Raw genomic sequence first — 18,764 nt, 5'->3', positions numbered from 1 at the left:
GGCATTAACCAGCGGGCAACGCAGCGCCACCGTATGGAGGGGGAATGTCGCTCCACATGACATCATCAAGGAGCAACGCTCTTCCCCACCAAGGCGTCGCCCTGAGCCACCCTAAGGATGGTGCCCGGGCACGTGGTTTAGACAGTTCGAGTGGCCAGTGGCATTTAAAGAGTTAACGTCTGCGAGCGGCGCCAGCACTGATCACGGGTGTTAGCCGCAGGGTTGTTTGAGCTGAACCCAGATCCGCACTTCTAATTTAGGCTTTGTACAAACCAGAACTTTGCGGGTCAGGTCCGCTCATCACTAATCGTGACCCCTACAGAGGATTGTGAGTGAAGTTCTGCAGACGCTAATGCTTATCCCTATTGTGTGCTGACTAGTCTGGGCTACTGGGCCCCCTGACACCTTGGGCCCCATATGGCTGTTACAGTGGTAGATCTGAATGAATGAAGTGACTGGTTACACAGCCCGCTCCTCTGTATACAGCATATCCCAGGGTATCTATATCCTATATCCATGGGCCCCATATGGCTGTTACAGTGGTAGATCTGAATGAATGAAGTGACTGGTTACACAGCCCGCTCCTCTGTATACAGCATATCCCAGGGTATCTATATCCTATATCCTTGGGCCCCATATGGCTATTATAAGGGTAGATCTGAATGAATGAAGTGACAGCCCGCTCCTCTGTATACAGCATATCCCAGGGTATCTATATCCTATATCCATGGGCCCCATTCTCCATGCCTGGTGCCTGAGCACATAACTACAGCGTGAGTGTAACACTGGTGGATTGTTCCTATTCTGTGTATTCCGGCTCCTTACTCCTTATGTCTCCTCCTATGGGATCCCTTACAGCAATTATCACCATCTTCTTATTACCCGCCATCCAATAATCCAGATCAGCGCTGAGCGGCCGCGGATGGATCTGACGTCTCCCTGTTGGTGCCGCGGTGTCAGCGCAGAACTGGATTTGTTGCAATTTGTTTCCCGCAGTGAATCTCTGAGCGGAGATACGAGCCCTGGTGAGAAGAGGATGAGCCACTTACTTGATCCTCAAAGGAAAGCGCTTGAGCCACATCTCGGGGAAATCCATCTATAACGATCCCCTCCGAGTCGGGAATCTGCATCAGTTTCTGTTTGATTTCGGTGATGGTGGTTTCCTATGAGAGAGCGGAGGATGGTGATTGCGGCTGCGGTTACGCCGTTAGGGTTCAGCGTTTGGGGAGGCGATTACCTGCGGGGCTAATTCTCCGGTGGTTATGATCTTGGCGATTAGGCTCCATTTCCGGTTACTACTTGTGCTGTGGATCTTTTTGCGCAGCAGTTCTCCCACCGATATGTACTCAAATCCGTAGCGTTCGGCTATTTTCAGGCTCTGGGTCCCTTTGCCGCTCCCTGGTCCACCTGGAAGTAATAAATATCCACTGATTATTAGACATGGAAGGAGAAGCAGAACTGTACATACACGGGCAGTATCAATAGCAGCCGCCTGTATTACCCCTGTCCTGGGACATTACAGGGGTAATTTATCTATAAGAGGCTCCTCCTCCAGTGACAGCAGCCGCCTGTATTACCCGAGTCCTTGGACATTACAGGGGTAATTTATCTATAAGAGGCTCCTCCTCCAGTGACAGCAGCCGCCTGTATTACCCGAGTCCTGGGACATTACAGGGGTAATTTATCTATAAGAGGCTCCTCCTCCAGTGATAGCAGCCGCCTGTATTACCCGAGTCCTGGGACATTACAGGGGTAATTTATCTATAAGAGGCTCCTCCTCCAGTGATAGCAGCCGCCTGTATTACCCGAGTCCTGGGAGATTACAGGGGTAATTTATCTATAAGAGGCTCCTCCTCCAGCGACAGCAGCCGCCTGTATTACCTGTGTCCTGGGACATTACAGGGGTAATTTATCTATAAGAGGCCCCTCCTCCAGTGATAGCAGCCGCCTGTATTACCCGTGTCCTGGGAGATTACAGGGGTAATTTATCTATAAGAGGCCCCTCCTCCAGTGATAGCAGCCGCCTGTATTACCCGTGTCCTGGGACATTACAGGGGTAATTTATCTATAAGAGGCTCCTCCTCCAGTGATAGCAGCCGCCTGTATTACCCCTGTCCTGGGACATTACAGGGGTAATTTATCTATAAGAGGCTCCTCCTCCAGTGATAGCAGCCGCCTGTATTACCCGTGTCCTGGGAGATTACAGGGGTAATTTATCTATAAGAGGCTCCTCCTCCAGTGACAGCAGCCGCCTGTATTACCCCTGTCCTGGGACATTACAGGGGTAATTTATATATAAGAGGCCCCTCCTCCAGTGATAGCAGCCGCCTGTATTACCCCTGTCCTGGGACATTACAGGGGTAATTTATCTATAAGAGGCTCCTCCTCCAGCGACAGCAGCCGCCTGTATTACCTGTGTCCTGGGACATTACAGGGGTAATTTATCTATAAGAGGCTCCTCCTCCAGTGACAGCAGCCGCCTGTATTACCCGTGTCCTGGGACATTACAGGGGTAATTTATCTATAAGAGGCTCCTCCTCCAGTGACAGCAGCCGCCTGTATTACCCGAGTCCTGGGACATTACAGGGGTAATTTATCTATAAGAGGCTCCTCCTCCAGTGATAGCAGCCGCCTGTATTACCCGAGTCCTGGGACATTACAGGGGTAATTTATCTATAAGAGGCTCCTCCTCCAGTGACAGCAGCCGCCTGTATTACCCGAGTCCTGGGACATTACAGGGGTAATTTATCTATAAGAGGCTCCTCCTCCAGTGACAGCAGCCGCCTGTATTACCCGTGTTCTGGGACATTACAGGGGTAATTTATCTATAAGAGGCTCCTCCTCCAGTGACAGCAGCCGCCTGTATTACCCCTGTCCTGGGAGATTACAGGGGTAATTTATCTATAAGAGGCTCCTCCTCCAGTGACAGCAGCCGCCTGTATTACCCGAGTCCTGGGACATTACAGGGGTAATTTATCTATAAGAGGCTCCTCCTCCAGTGACAGCAGCCGCCTGTATTACCCGAGTCCTGGGACATTACAGGGGTAATTTATCTATAAGAGGCTCCTCCTCCAGTGACAGCAGCCGCCTGTATTACCCGTGTCCTGGGACATTACAGGGGTAATTTATCTATAAGAGGCTCCTCCTCCAGTGACAGCAGCCGCCTGTATTACCCCTGTCCTGGGAGATTACAGGGGTAATTTATCTATAAGAGGCCCCTCCTCCAGTGATAGCAGCCGCCTGTATTACCCGTGTCCTGGGACATTACAGGGGTAATTTATCTATAAGAGGCTCCTCCTCCAGTGATAGCAGCCGCCTGTATTACCCCTGTCCTGGGACATTACAGGGGTAATTTATCTATAAGAGGCCCCTCCTCCAGTGACAGCAGCCGCCTGTATTACCCGTGTCCTGGGACATTACAGGGGTAATTTATCTATAAGAGGCTCCTCCTCCAGTGATAGCAGCCGCCTGTATTACCCGTGTCCTGGGACATTACAGGGGTAATTTATCTATAAGAGGCTCCTCCTCCAGCTATAGCAGCCGCCTGTATTACCCGTGTCCTGGGACATTACAGGGGTAATTTATCTATAAGAGGCTCCTCCTCCAGCGACAGCAGCCGCCTGTATTACCCGTGTCCTGGGACATTACAGGGGTAATTTATCTATAAGAGGCTCCTCCTCCAGTGACAGCAGCCGCCTGTATTACCCGTGTCTTGGGACATTACAGGGGTAATTTATCTATAAGAGGCTCCTCCTCCAGCGACAGCAGCCGCCTGTATTACCCGTGTCCTGGGACATTACAGGGGTAATTTATCTATAAGAGGCTCCTCCTCCAGTGACAGCAGCCGCCTGTATTACCCCTGTCCTGGGACATTACAGGGGTAATTTATCTATAAGAGGCTCCTCCTCCAGTGACAGCAGCCGCCTGTATTACCCGAGTCCTGGGACATTACAGGGGTAATTTATCTATAAGAGGCTCCTCCTCCAGTGACAGCAGCCGCCTGTATTACCCGAGTCCTGGGACATTACAGGGGTAATTTATCTATAAGAGGCTCCTCCTCCAGTGATAGCAGCCGCCTGTATTACCCGTGTCCTGGGACATTACAGGGGTAATTTATCTATAAGAGGCCCTTCCTCCAGTGACAGCAGCCGCCTGTATTACCCCTGTCCTGGGACATTACAGGGGTAATTTATCTATAAGAAGCTCCTCCTCCAGTGATATCAGCCGCCTGTATTACCCGAGTCCTGGGAGATTACAGGGGTAATTTATCTATAAGAGGCCCCTCCTCCAGCGACAGCAGCCGCCTGTATTACCCCTGTCCTGGGAGATTACAGGGGTAATTTATCTATAAGAGGCTCCTCCTCCAGCGACAGCAGCCGCCTGTATTACCCGAGTCCTGGGACATTACAGGGGTAATTTATCTATAAGAGGCTCCTCCTCCAGTGATAGCAGCCGCCTGTATTACCCGTGTCCTGGGACATTACAGGGGTAATTTATCTATAAGAGGCCCCTCCTCCAGTGATAGCAGCCGCCAGTATTACCCGAGTCCTGGGACATTACAGGGGTAATTTATCTATAAGAGGCTCCTCCTCCAGTGATAGCAGCCGCCTGTATTACCCGAGTCCTGGGACATTACAGGGGTAATTTATCTATAAGAGGCCCCTCCTCCAGCGACAGCAGCCGCCTGTATTACCCGTGTCCTGGGACATTACAGGGGTAATTTATCTATAAGAGGCCCCTCCTCCAGCGACAGCAGCCGCCTGTATTACCCGTGTCCTGGGACATTACAGGGGTAATTTATCTATAAGAGGCCCCTCCTCCAGCGACAGCAGCCGCCTGTATTACCCGTGTCCTGGGACATTACAGGGGTAATTTATCTATAAGAGGCCCCTCCTCCAGCGACAGCAGCCGCCTGTATTACCCGTGTCCTGGGACATTACAGGGGTAATTTATCTATAAGAAGCTCCTCCTCCAGTGATAACAGCCGCCTGTATTACCCCTGTCCTGGGAGATTACAGGGGTAATTTATCTATAAGAGGCTCCTCCTCCAGCGACAGCAGCCGCCTGTATTACCCGTGTCCTGGGACATTACAGGGGTAATTTATCTATAAGAGGCCCCTCCTCCAGCGACAGCAGCCGCCTGTATTACCCGTGTCTTGGGATATTACAGGGGTAATTTATCTATAAGAGGCTCCTCCTCCAGCGACAGCAGCCGCCTGTATTACCCGAGTCCTGGGACATTACAGGGGTAATTTATCTATAAGAGGCTCCTCCTCCAGCGACAGCAGCCGCCTGTATTACCCGAGTCCTGGGACATTACAGGGGTAATTTATCTATAAGAGGCTCCTCCTCCAGTGATAGCAGCCGCCTGTATTACCCGTGTCCTGGGACATTACAGGGGTAATTTATCTATAAGAGGCCCCTCCTCCAGTGATAGCAGCCGCCTGTATTACCCGAGTCCTGGGACATTACAGGGGTAATTTATCTATAAGAGGCTCCTCCTCCAGTGATAGCAGCCGCCTGTATTACCCGTGTCCTGGGACATTACAGGGGTAATTTATCTATAAGAGGCTCCTCCTCCAGTGACAGCAGCCGCCTGTATTACCCGTGTCCTGGGACATTACAGGGGTAATTTATCTATAAGAGGCTCCTCCTCCAGTGACAGCAGCCGCCTGTATTACCCGTGTTCTGGGACATTACAGGGGTAATTTATCTATAAGAGGCTCCTCCTCCAGTGACAGCAGCCGCCTGTATTACCCCTGTCCTGGGAGATTACAGGGGTAATTTATCTATAAGAGGCTCCTCGTCAGTGACAGCAGCCGCCTGTATTACCCGAGTCCTGGGACATTACAGGGGTAATTTATCTATAAGAGGCTCCTCCTCCAGTGATAGCAGCCGTCTGTATTACCCCTGTCCTGGGAGATTACAGGGGTAATTTATCTATAAGAGGCTCCTCCTCCAGTGATAGCAGCCGCCTGTATTACCCCTGTCCTGGGACATTACAGGGGTAATTTATCTATAAGAGGCCCCTCCTCCAGCGACAGCAGCCGCCTGTATTACCCCTGTCCTGGGAGATTACAGGGGTAATTTATCTATAAGAGGCTCCTCCTCCAGCGACAGCAGCCGCCTGTATTACCCGAGTCCTGGGACATTACAGGGGTAATTTATCTATAAGAGGCTCCTCCTCCAGTGACAGCAGCCGCCTGTATTACCCGTGTCCTGGGACATTACAGGGGTAATTTATCTATAAGAGGCCCCTCCTCCAGTGATAGCAGCCGCCTGTATTACCCGAGTCCTGGGACATTACAGGGGTAATTTATCTATAAGAGGCTCCTCCTCCAGTGATAGCAGCCGCCTGTATTACCCGAGTCCTGGGACATTACAGGGGTAATTTATCTATAAGAGGCCCCTCCTCCAGCGACAGCAGCCGCCTGTATTACCCGAGTCCTGGGACATTACAGGGGTAATTTATCTATAAGAGGCCCCTCCTCCAGTGACAGCAGCCGCCTGTATTACCCGTGTCCTGGGACATTAAAGGGGTAATTTATCTATAAGAGGCTCCTCCTCCAGTGACAGCAGCCGCCTGTATTACCCGTGTCCTGGGACATTACAGGGGTAATTTATCTATAAGAGGCTCCTCCTCCAGTGATAGCAGCCGCCTGTATTACCCGAGTCCTGGGAGATTACAGGGGTAATTTATCTATAAGAGGCCCCTCCTCCAGTGACAGCAGCCGCCTGTATTACCCCTGTCCTGGGACATTACAGGGGTAATTTATCTATAAGAGGCTCCTCCTCCAGCGACAGCAGCCGCCTGTATTACCCGTGTCCTGGGACATTACAGGGGTAATTTATCTATAAGAGGCTCCTCCTCCAGCGACAGCAGCCGCCTGTATTACCCGTGTCCTGGGACATTACAGGGGTAATTTATCTATAAGAGGCTCCTCCTCCAGTGACAGCAGCCGCCTGTATTACCCGTGTCCTGGGACATTACAGGGGTAATTTATCTATAAGAGGCTCCTCCTCCAGCGACAGCAGCCGCCTGTATTACCCGTGTCCTGGGACATTACAGGGGTAATTTATCTATAAGAGGCTCCTCCTCCAGTGATAGCAGCCGCCTGTATTACCCGTGTCCTGGGAGATTACAGGGGTAATTTATCTATAAGAGGCTCCTCCTCCAGTGACAGCAGCCGCCTGTATTACCCGTGTCCTGGGACATTACAGGGGTAATTTATCTATAAGAGGCTCCTCCTCCAGTGATAGCAGCCGCCTGTATTACCTGTGTCCTGGGATATTACAGGGGTAATTTATCTATAAGAGGCCCCTCCTCCAGTGACAGCAGCCGCCTGTATTACCCGTGTCCTGGGACATTACAGGGGTAATTTATCTATAAGAGGCTCCTCCTCCAGTGACAGCAGCCGCCTGTATTACCCGAGTCCTGGGACATTACAGGGGTAATTTATCTATAAGAGGCTCCTCCTCCAGTGACAGCAGCCGCCTGTATTACCCGTGTCCTGGGACATTACAGGGGTAATTTATCTATAAGAGGCTCCTCCTCCAGTGACAGCAGCCGCCTGTATTACCCCTGTCCTGGGAGATTACAGGGGTAATTTATCTATAAGAGGCTCCTCCTCCAGCGACAGCAGCCGGGTCACTTCCACCACAATTGGGGACGGGCCCCGGTACTGACCTGTACACATCGGTGCAGGAGCCGGTGCCGAAACAGGGACCTATAAAAGGTCAGTTGTGTTTTTTCTATTGTTTTTATTCAGACAATTTCCAGATATTAAAGGGATTTTCCAGTCAACATCAAGTTTTCTATTCTATGTACAGAACGTGCTGATCGGTGGCCTCTAGTGGTGGGACGTGGGGCGAGGTATAGGATGGCCCCCCCTCTGACATAAAGGGGCTCATTTACTAAGGGCTTTGCGCCAGTTTTCTGATGGACTTTGCACGTTGTTTCAGGTGTAAACATCTTGGACTGGTATAAGAAGTGTCTGTGTCGCTATTGTGTCGCATGCAACCCTTTTGTGGCGCAGCTGCGCTGCCTCCATGCAATGCAACTTAGCGGGGCTTTCCGGTGCTCAGTCCGACCGTGCGCCGGATTTAACATGCAAAGTTTAACATAGTCGCACGCCCTAGGTTAAAGGTGCACCACAAAAAAGTTGGGGAAGGGCCAAATTCATGGCAACACGTTCAGTGGTGAATAAGGATCGCTTATATCCGAAACGCGTTTATATCCCATGGCACGGAATGGAATAAAGCCGTGAATGTTATCGTACTCCTGTCATCATTTGGAAGCTGGATCTGCTCTCTTTCACCTTTAACACAGGGCGTGCGACTGTGCATGTTAAATCCAAAACACGGTCCGAATGATCGCTGGAACGCCCCCTAATCCGTGTCTCACGGAAGCAGCGCAGCAGCACCATGAAACAGTCGCGTGTGACGCATATTTAGGGCGGTCGCTTCTTATATCTGTGCTAGTAGTTTACACCTAAAAGAATGTGCAAAGTCTGACAGAAATCTGGCGCCGGGCCCTTAGTAAATGAGCCCCATTATTTTAAAGTGCCAGGTCCTGCTTTGTAGCAGATAACTGCGCCCCTGGTGCTACCCGCCATCTTGCTGCAGTTGGTGCTGCCTGAGGAAAGAGGCTCAACTCGCCTCATTACTGGTGCACCCCAGGGACCCGGATCATGACAACGAGGCTCTGAGCACAGCAGGTCATATCTGGAGATAGCAGAGGACAGGACTACCACTCCCATCAGTGCTATACACAGTGACTGGAGCCGCATGGGAGTCCGGTTACCGAGAAGCAGAATCTCAGCCACCGTCACAGCAGGATTGTGAGCCACACAGGACTACCACTCCCATCAGTGCCATACACAGTGAAATGTGAGTCACACAGGACTACCACTCCCATCAGTGCCATACACAGTAAAATGTGAGTCACACAGGACTACCACTCCCATCAGTGCCATACACAGCAGGAATGTGAGTCACACAGTACTACCACTCCCATCAGTGCCATACACAGCAGGAATGTGAGTCACACAGGACAACCACTCCCATCAGTGCCATACACAGCAGGAATGTGAGTCACTCAGTACTACTACTCCCATCAGTGCCATACACAGCAGGAATGTGAGTCACTCAGTACTACTACTCCCATCAGTGCCATACACAGCAGGAATGTACGTCGCACAGGACTACCACTCCCGTCAGTGCCATACACAGCAGGAATGTGAGCCACTCAGTACTACTACTCCCATCAGTGCCATACACAGCAGGAATGTACGTCGCACAGGACTACCACTCCCATCAGTGCCATACACAGCAGGAATGTATGTCGCACAGGACTACCACTCCCATCAGTGCCGTACACAGTGAAATGTTAGTGGCTCAGTTGTTTTACTACATTTTCCACCACCAGGTTTTTGTTGTCCCCATTTTCCCAGTAATTTATCCCGGATCCCCGGAGTATCCATGGAGATGGGGGGACGCCGGAGCCCCCCACTCCATGTTCTGCACTGCAGCGATGTCATTACATGTCAGACTTTATTACTGGCTTTATGACTAAATTAATTAGGACTCAGTTAATTAACTTGTGTCAAACGAGCCTCCGAGATCAAGAAATTAATTAGGAACAATAATGTGTTACATTCAGTTCTGCCTTTACTAACAACGAGACGTGAAGGGACAAGAGCGGCCGACCCCCCGGATCTAGACCTACAGTCACCCCCCGGATCTAGACCTACAGTCACCCCCCGGATCTAGACCTACAGTCACCCCCCGGATCTAGACCTACAGTCACCCCCCGGATCTAGACCTACAGTCACCCCTCGGATCTAGACCTACAGTCACCCCCCGGATCTAGACCTACAGTCACCCCTCGGATCTAGACCTACAGTCATCCCCCGGATCTAGACCTACAGTCACCCCCCGGATCTAGACCTACAGTCACCCCCTGGATCTAGACTTACAGTCACCCCTCGGATCTAGCCCTACAGTCACCCCCTGGATCTAGACTTACAGTCACCCCTCGGATCTAGACCTACAGTCACCCCCCGGATCTAGACTTACAGTCACCCCTCGGATCTAGACCTACAGTCACCCCCCGGATCTAGACCTACAGACAACCCCTGGATCTAGACCTACAGTCACCCCTCGGATCTAGACCTACAGTCACCCCCGGATCTAGACCCACAGTCACCCCTCGGATCTAGACCCACAGTCACCCCCCGGATCTAGACCTACAGTCACCCCCCGGATCTAGACTTACAGTCACCCCCCGGATCTAGACCTACAGTCACCCCCCGGATCTAGACTTACAGTCACCCCTCGGATCTAGACTTACAGTCACCCCTCGGATCTAGACCTACAGTCACCCCTCGGATCTAGACCTACAGTCACCCATCAGATCTAGACCTACAGTCACCCCTCGGATCTAGACCTACAGTCACCCCCCGGATCTAGACCTACAGTCACCCCTCGGATCTAGACCTACAGTCACCCCTCGGATCTAGACCTACAGTCACCCCCCAGATCTAGGCCCACAGTCACCACTCAGATCTAGACCTACAGTCACCCCCCTCGGATCTAGACCTACAGTCACCCCTCAGATCTAGACCTACAGACACCCCTCGGATCTAGACCTACAGACACCCCTCGGATCTAGACCTACAGTCACCCCCCAGATCTAGGCCCACAGTCACCACTCAGATCTAGACCTACAGTCACCCCCCTCGGATCTAGACCTACAGTCACCCCTCAGATCTAGACCTACAGACACCCCTCGGATCTAGACCTACAGACACCCCTCGGATCTAGACCTACAGTCACCCCCCGGATCTAGGCCTACAGTCACCCCCCCGGATCTAGGCCTACAGTCACCCCTCGGATCTAGACCTACAGACACCCCTCGGATCTAGACCTACAGACACCCCTCGGATCTAGACTTACAGTCACCCCTCGGATCTAGACCTACAGTCACCCCCCGGATCTAGGCCTACAGTCACCCCCCCGGATCTAGGCCTACAGTCACCCCTCGGATCTAGACCTACAGTCACCCCCCGGATCTAGGCCTACAGTCACCCCTCGGATCTAGACCTACAGTCACCCCTCAGATCTAGACCTACAGTCACCCATCAGATCTAGACCTACAGTCACCCGTAGGATCTAGACCTACAGACACCTCTCGGATCTAGACCTACAGTCACCCATCAGATCTAGACCTACAGACACCCCTCGGATCTAGACCTACAGACACCCCTCAGATCTAGACCTACAGACACCCCTCAGATCTAGACCTACAGACACCCCTCAGATCTAGACCTACAGTCACCCCTCGGATCTAGACCTACATTGACCCTGAAATCTGGATGAAAGTTGCAGTGTGTGCGCTTAGATGGTTCCTCAGGTGCTGCTGGCGCATGCGCACCTGGTGAAGCTGAGGATACTACACCTCGCATCACTGCACAGTTTCCCGATATCCCCACCATGCACAGGTATACTGCCCGCGGCTTCACCAGGTGCTCTGCGTATGCGCAGGGGTTCATGTGGACCCATCACAGCGGAGCCCTGGCACCCACTGGGCAGAGGTTGGATGAATATGTTTTGGACACTCCAGCACTATATATCATGATGCTGGAGCGGTCTCTGCCTCCCGCAGAGTCAGTACAGAGAGTCCCCGATCTCGTGGCCACATCTGGATCCTGTCCTCAGCATTCACAGCGCGTTCCTGTGTTCACGGTAGAACGTGAAGTATAAAAACAAGTAGGAAAAAGCTGTGATCCAGGTGCAGGTAGGTACCTGCTGCTCACCCGCTCACCCTCATCAGATTAGCAGCGGCAGCGCTGGGTCCATTCCCACATTAACACTTCGGGAGCTGGTTAATTGCTGCTGATTCATTATTGAAAGGGTTTGGACGCTCTGACAGATAAGAGAAGGAGCTGCAGGAGTGATGGCTCGGTGTTACGGGGGTGGATGTAGCTCGGTCCTGTGGGAAGGGATTTCACACATTTATCAGGGATTTATGCTGCAGATGGTGTTTAAGGAGTCGATTTTTTGACACAGTGACGTCCTGCTGAGCGGATAGGACGGGGAAGAGAATATGTGTCTTATACATCACTTGTATCACTCAAGTCCTGGTGCCACCATTACAGCCCAGCTTTATTCTCCACCAATCCCCTATTACCTCTGCCCCGATGCTTCCTGGGTCCTCATTGGTCCAGACACGGCAGGAAATGGCCAATCATTGGCTGTAGTAACGACTTGCCTTGGCAAGTGATTGGCTGTCTGGGCTTAACAACCATTTTCTGCAGTGTCGGGGTTGAAGGAGAAAGTGTAGCGCAGTGTGGACCTGGGAACTGTTGAAAGGAGCGCAATGTGGACCTAAGAACTGTTGAAAGGAGCGCAGTGTGGACCACAAAACTGTTAAAAGGAGCTCAGTGTGGACCTAAGAACTGTTGAAAGAAGCACAGTGTGGACCTAAGAACTGTTGAAAGGAGCGCAGTGTGGACCACAAAACTGTTGAAAGGAGCGCAGTGTGGACCAAAAAACTGTTGAAAGGAGCGCAGTGTGGACCAAAAAAACTGTTGAAAGGAGCGCAGTGTGGACCACAAAACTGTTGAAAGGAGCGCAGTGTGGACCACAAAACTGTTGAAAGGAGCTCAGTGTGGACCACAAAACTGTTGAAAGGAGCGCAGTGTGGACCACAAAACTGTTGAAAGGAGCGCAGTGTGGACCACAAAACTGTTGAAAGGAGCTCAGTGTGGACCACAAAACTGTTGAAAGGAGCGCAGTGTGGACCACAAAACTGTTGAAAGGAGCGCAGTGTGGAGCACAAAAACGTTGAAAGGAGCGTAGTGTGGACCACAAAACTGTTGAAAGGAGCACAGGAAACTGTTGAAATGATAGCCGCAGTAGATAAGTCGGTGAGTATAATCCCTTTTATTAAAGGTGGTACTTTTTGACCCCCAGACCTATCCAAAGAGGAATTGGCTCCCCTACTGATCGGCTGCTCTACATTATAAACAGAAGTAGAAGTTGGCAACTCCGTCTGTAGTATATTGGTTCCCAGCGTTTTTAGCAGCGTCGGGATTGAAGAAGAACAAGGAGCGCAGTGTGGACCTGGAGACTCTTGAATTGAGCGCAGCATGGACCTGGAGACTTTTATAATCCCAGTGGCAGCAGAGGAGTCAGGTGAGTTTAATCCCTTTTAACAAAGGGTTTTTTTTGGACCCCAAACTATTAGTGACCTATCCAACAGGTGAGTGAGTCCACTACTGATCAGCTGCTTTACATTGCAGGGAGAAGTAGAAGCTGACATTCCTTCTCTAGCGAATCATCTGTCCGGGCAAAAACTCCCTCAGTAGCCAAAAATAGTCGACAAAGTTCAAACACTAAACCACAAAGGGCAAAAAACTATCCAGAACAATGCATTGGGTAACTGGTTAACCAATGGTCGTCTATGATATGGCTCCTGCCTCTCTCTGTAAAATATGTAAATGCTGCCTACAGGTGCATCCCAGAAATGACTTAGGCACAGATAGTACTTTGTCTTTTTCTCTAGGTTACACAGACACTGATCCTCCTCCAGATAATGCTGCCTTCTCTTTATCCATGATGTATGGACACAGCTAGTACTACGTCCGTGTCTCTCTGTGTAATTGATGGATTGCCCCCATCCCGAGGAAAGCAAAAAATATTCCTATATCCCCAGTAACTCTGCATCCAATAACCAAGTGTCCACCAACCGGGTCGTGGTCTAAGAGGACACTTGTTACACAAGCTTCCAAACCTGAGACATTTATCATCTGCTTTGCTGACAACATTGGGGCACATTTACTTACCCGGCCCATTCGCGATCCAGCGGCGCGCTCTCTGCACAGGATTCGGGTCCGGCTGGGATTTAAGATGGTAGTTCCTCCGCCGTCCACCAGGTGGCGCTGCAGCGCCGAAAATAATCTTAACGCCCCGGAATGCACCATCCCATAGAAGGTGAAGGTGAGCGCTCCCCAAGCGACACATTTCCGGTTTTTAAATGCGGCGGTTTTTCCGAATACGTCGGGTTTTCGTTCGGCCACGCCCCCCGATTTCTGTCGCGCGCATGCCGGCCCCGATGCGCCACAATCCGATCGCGTGCGCCAAAAACCCGGGGCAATTCATGTACAAGCGGCGCAAATCGGAAATATTCGGGTAACACGTTGGGAAAACGCGAATCGGGCCCTTAGTAAATGACCCCCACTGTGTCCATATAAGGCCTGATGCAGACTAACGGCCGGGACACATGAGCGTGCGGGAGAGGAGGAGAGCGCTGCGCACCCCTCCCCTCTCCATGGAGCAGCGCAGGCCGGCGCCGTAGAGCGGAGATATACAGGACATGTGCTATATATTTCCATACACGGTCACAGTGCGATGAGGCGCCCATGGGGACCTATATCCGGGCGCACCATTATCAGCCCCCATTATGTTCCCGTACATGGGGCCGAATACATTATTTAAATAAAAAGAATTCATTTGATATTCAATTAATTAAATATGGAATCTGTTGTCAGGTCATTGGGGAACATCTCTGCGCTTCACCCCAAACACCAGTCACACATTTTTCTATCTGTCCAAGTGATGACATGAAATATTTAGATGGAAATGGACACAAATATCTCTAAGGGGTCACAAACATTTCAACAAATCTTGCAAAAATGTACAAATGAATGCAAGAAACTGTGTAATCAGAGGAAAGCGCTTCCTTCTCCTCTTACTTTGGCTTTTCTCATCCTCCCCCTTTCTTGATAATATTATTTGACTCTCTGCTGAATTCTCTCTTGCTGGTAACAAGACAGAAGCTCCCGGTGGCGTCAGATTACAGTACAGTTCTATGGAGAGGGGAGGGGGAGCAGTGAGAGGCTCCTCCTCCTAACAGCTGGAGGCTTAGATAACCCTGCGGCCCCCTCCCCCATAGGGAAGATAATGTGTTTATCAGAAGCAATGGGAGGTTCAAGTTCTAAATGTGCGAGCATGGTCCTCCAGTGCAGGAGAAGCTCTACAGTCTCTCTACAAAGGAAAAACTTCTAAAAATGATTAGAAACTAGACATTGCTTTTATAAGAAAATCCATCCTGATAAACCTGGGACATTACTCCTAGATCCAGGCACCGGGACTGTGGTATCCATGGCCTCCTAAAATCAACTTTATAATTATGCTAATAACCTTAAAAGAGCCCCGGGAGGAGAGGGTTTACCTGAGCCCCTCAGTGTGAAGCTTCACAGGCTGTTACACTGAGTCTCCCGGTTTCCGCAGCACTTCCCTCCTTTCTCTTCCTGCTCTAATCTCACACAGTGGGAGGGCAAGTGCTCATGCAGTGTAAAAGCCTTTGAAGCTACAGCACAGACAACCCCAGGAGCCCTTTTGTCTCATTAGCTTGATTTTGGACGAAGGAGGCCATGGATAACAGATATAAGAAGATCCCACAGTCCCGGTGCCCGGATCTTGGGGTAAGTGTCCCCGGTTTATCAGGAAGGATTGTGAGAATCAATGATAAATAAATAATTAGGCTTCACGTACCGATCACAAGGATAATTTTTGGGTGTGGTCTGGAGGGGTCGAACACTTCATACTCTTCTATCAGTTCTGCCGTCTCGGAGAGGTCCGTGTCGCTTTCTATGGAGAACTGGTGGATGGGGGGCAGCCGGTCATATCGCCGATACGGGAAGTTACAACTCTCTGGCAGAACTGAGGAAAGAGAACAAAGTCATTATATAAAGGATCGGACATATAGAAAAAATACAGTAAGAAAAGAGTCACTGATAGAGGCAGCCCTTGAGATGCCATCCCCTTGGACTCTATAGCAGATGCTTCTGGTGACAATGTAAAGATATGGATCTCAGCTTTCAGGACATGCAGGTTCTAGTTACAACAGTGCCAAAGGCAAAGGCGTCCGGAGTGACCTTTGCCCTGCAGCCTTGAGGAATACATTGTCTCAAAATGTGACTCTTTTCTGATCATTTGGATACAACGTTGTAAGTGATGATTTTATTCCCTTATTTACAGCTCTTACCATTCCTGAAGAAGGATCTCCGCGCTTGTCCGCCATTGAGCGGGGGTAAGTTTCTCTTGTCCGGTCCCACAAACGTGTCCCACTTGACTTTTTCTGATCCTCCCAATTCCCGGACTTTTTGTAGGCAGTTTTCCAGGTAATCCACCGGATCGTCGGGTCGGTAGCACATCAATCCATTGAGAAGCCCCTGATAATTGGGAGAAGATATTCAGCGGTTACATCAGACGCTTTCGCTGTAATCTGCAGGTGTCGTCGCTTCTATACGATGAGGATTATCACAGACCGAGATAATAATGTGATAATAACCAAGACGACTGATGGAATGCACAGTGATAAGAGGTGAAAATGACTAGAACAGATGATTTCCAGAATATTTAGGGTGAAGACAATGGGGCTGAGCTGCAATACCAGGCACGGCCTGAGGACAGATGTGGCGCTGCTTTGGGAAGGAGGTAATCATGCAGGGAAGCAGGGCCCCTCATTGCTGCATGTGGCAAACACATGGCAAGCACCAGTGCACAGATACAGAGAGACCCCCGGAGCTGGAGTACTGGATGCTAGGGCAAAGGGGGCAATAACGACAGTGCAGGGGTATTATCCCTAAGAAGATATGTAATAATACCTCTCTGCACGCGGTAGGACTGTGAAATATGTAATTATAAGCCAGGATTGCACTGGAGTGTCCTCACACTGCTGTGCTCTGTGCTCTCTGCAGTCAGTGTTATGTATTATCCCTGGAGAGATGTGTAATCAGACCTCACACTGCTGTGCTCTGTGCTCTCTGCACATAGTGTTAGGTATTGCCCCTGGAGAGGTGTGTAATCAGACCTCACACTGCTGTGCTCTGTGCTCTCTGCACACAGTGTTAGGTATTGTCCCTGGAGACCATTCCTTAGACTATGTTTTTAGCAGCAGCAGAACTGTGAAAAGCAGATTTATATTCCAGGACTGTATTGTTCTACCTAATGGCAGAGTGTGAGGGAGGGATTTCCTCACACTGCTGTGCTCTGTGCTCTCTGCAGCCCATGTTAGGTACTGTCCCTGGAGAAATGTGTTACTATTCCCTAGAATATATTGTTAGCAGCAGCAGAACTGTGAAAAAAGGATCTATATTCCAGGATTGTATTGTTCTACCTAATGGCAGAGTGTGAGGGAAGGATTCCCTCACACTGCTGTGCTCTGTGCTCTCTGCAGCCAGTGTTAGGTGTTGGCCCTGGAGAGCGGTGTATGGTAGTCATACCTTTGTGTATGATGTTAATAGCAACAGGACTGTGAAAAATAGTAGCTTGTCAAAGTGTACATGAGGGTGTGCCCTAACACTGCTGTGCTCTGCTCCACACCCCTCCCTCTGGTCTGTGTATAATCTATGCTACAACAAGCATCTGGTTGGAACAGTCACAGGGAGTGAGGACTCAAAAACAGCTCAATGCAGAGAGCTAGGACCACAGCAGTGTAAGGACCACTAGCATCTGTGACTATACATCCATAATCCACAGTCCTGCTGCTACTAACAACACACACAAAGGTTACACATCTCTCCAGGGACAATACCTAACACTGGCTGCAGAGAGCTAAGACCACAGCAGTGTAAGGACTACTAGCATCTGTGACTATACCTCCATAAATCCACAGTCCTGCTGCTACTAACAACACACACAAAGGTTACACATCTCTCCAGGGACAATACCTAACACTGGCTGCAGAGAGCTAAGACCACAGCAGTGTAAGGACTACTAGCATCTGTGACTATACCTCCATAAATCCACAGTCCTGCTGCTACTAACAACACACACAAAGGTTACACATCTCTCCAGGGACAATACCTAACACTGGCTGCAGAGAGCTAAGACCACAGCAGTGTAAGGACCACTAGCATCTGTGACTATACATCCATAATCCACAGTCCTGCTGCTACTAACAACACACACAAAGGTTACACATCTCTCCAAGGACAATATCTAACACTGGCTGCAGAGAGCTAAGACCACAGCAGTGTAAGGACCACTAGCATCTGTGACTATACATCCCTAATCCACAGTCCTGCTGCTACTAACAACACACACAAAGGTTACACATCTCTCCAGGGACAATACCTAACACTGGCTGCAGAGAGCTAAGACCACAGCAGTGTAAGGACTACTAGCATCTGTGACTATACCTCCATAATCCACAGTCCTGCTGCTACTAACAACACACACAAAGGTTACACATCTCTCCAGGGACAATACCTAACACTGGCTGCAGAGAGCTAAGACCACAGCAGTGTAAGGACTACTAGCATCTGTGACTACACATCTATAATCCACAGTCCTGCTGCTACTAACAACACACACAAAGGTTACACATCTCTCCAGGGACAATACCTAACACTGACTGCAGAGAGCTAAGACCACAGCAGTGTAAGGACTACTAGCATCTGTGACTATACATCCATAATCCACAGTCCTGCTGCTACTAACAACACACACAAAGGTTACACATCTCTCCAGGGACCATACATAACACTGGCTGCAGAGAGCTAAGACCACAGCAGTGTAAGGACTACTAGCATCTGTGACTATACATCCATAATCCACAGTCCTGCTGCTACTAACAACACACACAAAGGTTACACATCTCTCCAGGGACAATACCTAACACTGACTGCTGCTTTCTCTGCTTCTTACAAGTGAATATATTAAAGGCGCGGGACGTCCTACAATAACCTATTGTT

The 18,764-nt window shown here is 50.2% G+C and overlaps 1 protein-coding gene across 3 annotated transcripts in view; it reads right to left on the bottom strand.

Annotated features, from left to right (window-relative positions):
• AK5 (adenylate kinase 5) overlaps positions 1–18,764 on the bottom strand; it is a 142,183-nt gene that overhangs the window by 96,837 nt on the left and 26,582 nt on the right. For all 3 annotated transcript variants that reach the window (XM_072127987.1, XM_072127986.1, XM_072127985.1), the window contains exons 2-5: positions 16,052–16,238; positions 15,559–15,726; positions 1,238–1,407; positions 1,050–1,163 (exon numbers count right to left, since the gene is read on the bottom strand). In XM_072127987.1, the coding sequence (XP_071984088.1) occupies positions 1,050–1,163; positions 1,238–1,407; positions 15,559–15,726; positions 16,052–16,220 (621 nt within the window). In that variant the 5' untranslated portion in view covers positions 16,221–16,238. The remainder of the gene's footprint in view (positions 1–1,049; positions 1,164–1,237; positions 1,408–15,558; positions 15,727–16,051; positions 16,239–18,764) is intronic.

The sequence above is a fragment of the Engystomops pustulosus genome, chromosome 10, assembly GCF_040894005.1.
Source record: "Engystomops pustulosus chromosome 10, aEngPut4.maternal, whole genome shotgun sequence".
NCBI lineage: Eukaryota > Metazoa > Chordata > Amphibia > Anura > Leptodactylidae > Engystomops > Engystomops pustulosus.
The sequence above is the reverse complement of the archived record's forward strand: the minus strand, read 5'-3'. Positions and strand labels throughout refer to the sequence as shown.